Source organism: Limulus polyphemus, unplaced genomic scaffold (assembly GCF_000517525.1).
Source record: "Limulus polyphemus unplaced genomic scaffold, Limulus_polyphemus-2.1.2 Scaffold76949, whole genome shotgun sequence".
NCBI lineage: Eukaryota > Metazoa > Arthropoda > Merostomata > Xiphosura > Limulidae > Limulus > Limulus polyphemus.
The window spans coordinates 1-7,095 of NW_013742545.1; the positions used below are offsets into that span (position 1 = coordinate 1).

At 33.1% G+C, this 7,095-nt stretch overlaps 1 protein-coding gene across 1 annotated transcript; it reads right to left on the reverse strand.

Moving 5' to 3' along the window:
- Positions 1-175: 175 nt before the first annotated feature.
- Positions 176-2,998, reverse strand: LOC111084465 (the record flags this gene model as incomplete). The annotated part of the gene is made up of 3 exons (XM_022381175.1): positions 2,965-2,998; positions 974-1,299; positions 176-349 (listed from the first exon to the last, which is right to left on the reverse strand). Coding segments are annotated over exons 1-3 (534 nt in total), but the record flags the coding sequence as incomplete, so codon positions are not given.
- Between the last annotated feature and the right edge of the window lie 4,097 nt (positions 2,999-7,095).

A 7,095-nucleotide genomic window follows, 5' to 3' on the forward strand; every position in this document is an offset into this window, starting at 1 on the left:
GTTAATTAACAAACGGAGACGTAACAGTATAATATCTCTTACACAAACCAAGTTGTTAAACTTCTGGACAGGCAATTATGATTAACATGTGTACAGAATAATGGCATTGGATTCTACAGTTTATCTTAAGTTAATTTTTTATAAAGCATAAATATTCATGGGACAATTTTCATACCTCATCTGCTTGTCGTTTCTCTCTAATGTGAGGGGATAAGTCATCACTTTTATCCCAGGCTCCTATAAAGTTAGTGTCAACATTTTCAACGTCTCCTTCACTTTGTTTAGTTGGAATCATGATTGGTTGAATTTCCTGATCAGCAGGAAAATTTTCATTCAAATAGAACAACACCTAGAGAAAAGAAACTAAATCCATCAATAATTTTGAATTATATGCAGGGCTTATTGAAAGATTAACAACAGTTCAAAGTTGTTTTCCAAAATTAAAATTGAAATCCTCATTAACAAAAAATAACAATATAAACATATTATGGTGATGAACTTATAATATTCATAATTCAGTATATAACCTATTCTGAAGCTGTGATACAAACTTCATGAGATTCAAGAAGAATTATTATCAAAATATATTATAAAAGCTAATAGCTCTTTTTACCTAATTGTAATTAAACAGTAATCTATAGCTTTTTTTTTAAAAAAAAGACTATTATTCACACTTCACACACACACACACACACAAAAAGGATTTTAATCAAACTTTATGTTTTGGTTACACCTTTCTGAAAAAAAGGTGTAAGTGAAAACACTGGGTCTGATTACAGTTGTTTTTTTCTGGATTTCCAATTTGACATCAAACATGTTGTAATTACTATTCAATATATGATAACAAAATTTGTTTATAATAAGATGAATTGATAAGTTCGTGAAAACAATTTTTCACTCAAACTTACTACAAGTGTAGACCTTCCATAATATTTCATAATGACAATAACCTATAAACACACACTATACTTACTTCTGTTGTTCCACTGTGATCAGATGTCTCATTGTAAGGGCCTCTTGCCTGAATGACAACTTTATAAAATGTTCCTACAGCAAGTCCAACTGGGTCTCGAATGTACACTTCTCCAGTGGCGTTATTGATAATGAAGGGTCCATTTGTAGTTTCACTGATGATGTAATAGCTCACCTGGCCACAGTCACAACCTGCACTATTAGGTGGACAAGTTGTACCTAGATCCCAGTCATATGCACGTGCAGTAAAAACAGGACCTGCCTGCCAGGCATCACTGATAGTAATAACTTCACTAGTAGTGGGAAATTCTGGTAAATGCTTATTCACTGAGATAAAAAATTAAAAAAAAACATTATTGTCACTCTATTTAGATTATAATAAAATGGACAAATTGTTAAAATGTAGAGTAATATAAAACAGAAAGTTACAATAAACTGAAAACTAATATTTGTTTATAACCCTCCATTTCAAAATGTAAGGTTTATTAAAATAAAACAAATTATTACTGAATTAAAAAACAAAACAAATGACCATCATAACCATAGTCAAGACTCATTTTAGCATTTACTCAACAAATTATATTTTAATAGACTAAAACAAAATGTTGCTATAACCAGGGTCAAACAAAAAAGAATTTACTCAACTTTAACAACCATAAATTTAAAACTTTAAAATAGTTAGAATATAAAGTTTATCACTTACAAAAAAAAAACAGTTACTAATTACATGCCTAGCCAGAACTTGATATTAATGTTAATGAACAATACAACATATATATCAATGTTACTCATTTCAATAAATAAAGGAATTAGGAAAAACAAACCACAAGAAAAAACATAATTCCAAAATTAATAACAATCAGTAATAATTTGTTTTAACTATATCTTGTGAACTAACTTATTTAAGCTCAAGGAAGGGTTTTTATTTGGTGGTTAGACCATGAGGTTACATCTCATGTGACTAACTAATTTACATAATATTTTACAACATTAATATATCTACATCACCGCTAGGGGAAACTTGTGCCAGTTTCATAATACAAATATACACTAATTCAATGTGCTCTAGTTAGAAAGTGAGTTAGCACTTTAATATAACTAAAAATTCCTAGTTGAACTAAACATTAGAAGGAATAGTGAATGAATGATATATAAAACCATAACAAAATAAAATTAGAATTTGCTATCTCACAATATTGTATCAAATTCACCAACTTTATAAGTACATTGATCAAACATTATTTTATGTTCAAACAAAGCATGTAGAATTTGTTAATTTATTACCACACTTAATGTGAAATGCTAAGAATTTCTGGAAGTTTGGTACTTTGTAGATTTTCCTGTAAACCATTAAATATTTGTGCTGAATAGAAATTGAGCAATCCAATGTATTGTGCAAAAGCAGGAGAAACAAAATACCAACACCCACTTTAATTAATAACATCCTCAAAATAAAGTGAATTTCAAGAGAGGAAAAAAGAGCCATAAACTACAACACATACTTCAGAGGGATAGACATTTAAAACAATATCAACTTGAGACTTATTTCTGAGAAAGGTGTATTGAACCATACTAAATTGTGTCCTTATAAAAGATAGAACAGTCAGTTTCTGCATACATAAATGCATATTGATAATGACAAAAGCTTTATAAGTAATGTTTGAGAATATAAGATCTATTTTTTAACACTGTATATGCAATTTTATACACTGCAATCAAACACTATTAATAACAACCCCTTATAAGGTTTACAAATGTAGACTATTGTCACTGTGTTCAGAGATCCATATTACATACATTTTCTGTCCTTTGATCCTTGTAAAATCAAAATAAAGGCAATATCTCAAATATTTCCTCTTTAGTCTGTGGGGTAGTTGTTGCAAGGTATTTTTGTGCAAAATATAAAGGAATGGCTAGCCTAAAATGCTAACTTTGCAAAATCTTTTTTCTTTTGACCCCTGGAAAATCACAAGAAAGGCACAAATCTCATACCTGTCAGCTTCAGTTTGAGAGACCTGTCATACATTATCCTTGTGCAGGCTCAGCTGAATTGGTCAAATAGAAATAAAAAAAAGATATCAGGCTGAAACTCTTGTTTTGTAATTTATTTTTCCTTTGAACTCTGTAAAATCAAAAGAAAGGTACAAATCCCAAATTCACCTGCTTCAGTGTGTGATTGTTGTTGTAAGGGGTCTTAGTGCCAAGTCTTATTTGGACTGATGAAAATATTAGGTCGCCAAGAAATTAATGTCACTTTTTTCAGATGAAGAACCTGAACAACTTATATATCAAAACAAAACGTTTATTAAATGAAATAGTCTCCATTCTTATTGATGATGCTTTTCCATCTTACATACGGGTTCTTAGTGTCCTGATTAAAGAAATCATGTGGCTTTGAGGCAAAAGCATGTCGATCTCCTCTTTAACACCTTCCACATTTGCATTTGTTTTCCCCTTAAGATGGTGTTGCAGCAACGGAAAAGATGGCAATCTGATGGTGCCATATCTGGAGAATATGGTGGGTGAGTGGAGAGGTGGAGAGAATTTCCCAACCCAACTCCATAATTATGTGTTGCATCAAACGTGCCACATGTGGACGTGCATTGTCGTGGAGAAGAACACCTTTCCGACTGACGAGTGAAGGGCGTTTCTGATGAAGTACTTGATATAAACATTCCAGTTGCTGACTATAGATTTCTGCATTGACAGTTCGTTGTGGATTGAGGAGTTCGAAATGAATTACTCCTTTGATGTCCCACCAAATGCAAAAATCACTTTTGGTGTCGAAAGTGGTTTTTGTTTAGGACTGAGCCATTGTTTTTGGTATTTAATATTCGCATAGAGAATCTATTTCTCATCACCCTTGATAATTCTGTCCAAAAATAGTTCACGCACATTATGCACCAGAAGAGACAAAGCAATATTCACATGTTGGAAACGATGATCATCAGAGAGTTCACGAGGCACCCAGTGGCACAGCGGTATGTCTGCAGACTTACAACACTAGAATCCATGTTTCGATACCCGTGGTGGGCAGAGCACAGATAGCCTATTGTGTAGCCTTGTGCTTAATTACAAACAAAAAGCTTATCATTTATGACTCTGGTTGTCATCAAAAATAGTAAGTTATCATTTTCCTAATCGGAAAATGTATTTCCAAACATACTTACCTCCACTGACAGCTATTTCTCGATCTTTGCTTCATTTTACTCGTTATTATTATAACCGCCACAGGGCTGAAAGGGCAAGTATGTTCAGTGGAGATTCGAACCACCGACCTGCAGATTGCAAGTCGAGCACTCTACCCATCAGGCCATTGTTAATTGTGATATATTACTCGTCATAAAACATTAGTTTATTTTAGCACTATATTCCTTATTCAGTCGATAGTTTAGTAAAGGCGCTCATACCATAACCACTGTATTGTTATATAGCAGCCATCCCTGGAATGGAAGATACACATAAGCTTACAAGTTTCAGACTATGCTAGTTCAAGTTTCATTTGTCTATAACTAATTTTTAGTATTTTCATTAGCATTTATTTTCAAGCTTGTTAGAAGCGCAGCTAGTGAAAATCAAAAGTCTGAACGCTAATAATTGAATATATATCAGGGGCTGCACGAACTAATTGTGAACTCCCCTCCACACACATGTGACAGAATAGCATACCCAAACAAAACACAATCCTGCCTATGATACATATTTCAACAATGTAGCACACAGACACTACACTACACCTGCTATTAAAAGCACATTATCATAGTGTATAAGTAGTAAACAATAATGTTGAAATTACTTAAATCCATTATTTGTTATTTTCAATAACTACCGTTTCACGAAGAGCACATCTGTTATCATGGTATGACATTGTTACATATCTGCTTGTTTGTTAATTTCTCGTAGAAATGTTTTCCGAGAAACTTCAGCGATACAAGTCCTTTCTTGATTAAAATTAGTTTATTCTTTCTAGATACAACTTTTAATAATACGCAGAATTTCCACAGTCACTTTAAACCTAGCAACCTTTATAACACACGCTATAAATCATAGCAATTCACACACTTTACTTTCGGTGCCTACTGTTTGCTTGACTCAATTATCTATCTCTTCGATCTATCTGCATATCCATATCTTGCTGGCTTTATTTGCCGAGCTTATATACTAAAAAAGAGGGCGTCTGGCAAACACTCGGACATTCACGGGGTTCCCCGATAATTCTAGAAACTCCACCGTGCATGCTCCCAGAGTCACGTGACTTCTGCTGTCGTAACAACATCATTAGGGCGAATATTTTCAAATTAACACAAGATCAAAATCCAAGTTCTTATTAACATTTGTGAATTGTATTTCATAAATTTCATGTACAAGATATTAACAATGGTAATAAATTTTCCGAAATATTATTTTATAATTAAAACATTTAGATTTTTGTTCTTGATTTTATTTCTCTTAGGCCACAGAGTCAAATATTGTTGTAATTTAGATGTTTGCAACAGAGCACGTTAAGGTAAGATCGAAAACTTAATAACTTAGACCTAGAAAGTTATAAAAATTTTGGCGTCAGATTTTATAGTAAATTTGAGGAGTCGATTATAAATACAAAAGTCAGTGAAGCTTAAGGGAAAAGTAGAGTTAATTCTTGCCAGTCATTGAGTGTTTTTGTTTCAGTTAGCAGAGGATAAGTCAATGTGGTGTGATGATATTATTTCGTTGTCAGATTCGTTTAAATTATCTGGTGAAAATTATTCAACTTAGCCCACATAAACTATAACAAATGAGTTTATTTCCTCTTTAAATCTTCCCATAAACTTGAACACTTGTACAATGCTGAAAATTTTTGTAGGCCTATATTATAAATTATGATAGCTAACGTGAAACAAATCAACTTATTTGTATTGTTACGTCTCCGTTTGTTAATTGATTTCCCGTAAATTCGTTCCGACGAAACTTTAGTGACACAAGTCCTTACTTAATAAAACTGGTTTATTCTTTCCGAATATAACTTTACGATACACTTAATTTCAACAATCGCGCTAAAACAAACGTGCTCAACTTCAATAATACTCTCTGACTGCAAATCAATTACTCACTGTCTACACACACTATTGTCCCGTCACGTTGTCACCCTCTTATATATACCAGACTACCCTATATCTAGTAATCTCCCGACAATTCCCGAAGGTTCGAGAGAACAAGTCACGTGACCTCGCTGACGCAACAGTATAAAGTAATTCAATAAGCAAGATAGCAAACACAGATCCTTCTCGAAAACACTGTAACTGGATTATTAAGTTTGAAATATTATGAAATATTATTGACCCGAGATTGTGCTGAGTGTTCTGGTTCATGTCATGTGCTGCCTGATCATCAGTGCATGTGAAGAATGACACTTAAATTAATTTTGTATCTGAATGATTTAGTTTCAATTTATTATTTTTATTAACTTGAATGTTGGGATCACATTTTCTTTTCAGATTGTTGGTTGCTTTTATCATTCTAGACTGTGTTAAATGCAAGTTAATTAAACTTTCCACTAGGGGAAATTTGTACATAATAGCTGTTATAAAGGTCAAAAGGGTGGTTGCCTAAGTGTCGAGGGTAATTTCTGTTTCTTTTTTAGTGTGTAACAAATGGCAACTATTACATGTTTACCTTATTACGATTTGTTTCATTAGAGTTAACCCACACTGTAACCTTCCTGAGTATTTAAGTGGAATACACAATGAGAGAGTATTCACTAAATGGTACTGTTACGTCTCCGTTTGTTAATTACCTTTCCGTAACTTCGTTCCGACGAAACTTTAGCGACACAAGTCCTTACTTAATAAAACTGGTTTATTCTTTCCGAATACAACTTTACGATACACTCAACTTCAACAATCGCGCTAAACAAACGCTATAACAATGAACGTCAACAATACTTCTCACTGCAGATCAATTACTCACTGTCTACACACACATTACTCTCCCGTCACGTTGTCACCCGTTTTGTATACCAGACTACCCTATATCTAGTAAATACTAGAGCATTCGCCAAAGTACAGGATAATTCTAGAAAGTAGAGGGCGTGAGAATCACGTGATCTCGATGACGCAACACTGCCTCTCCTTAATATTGTTCGTC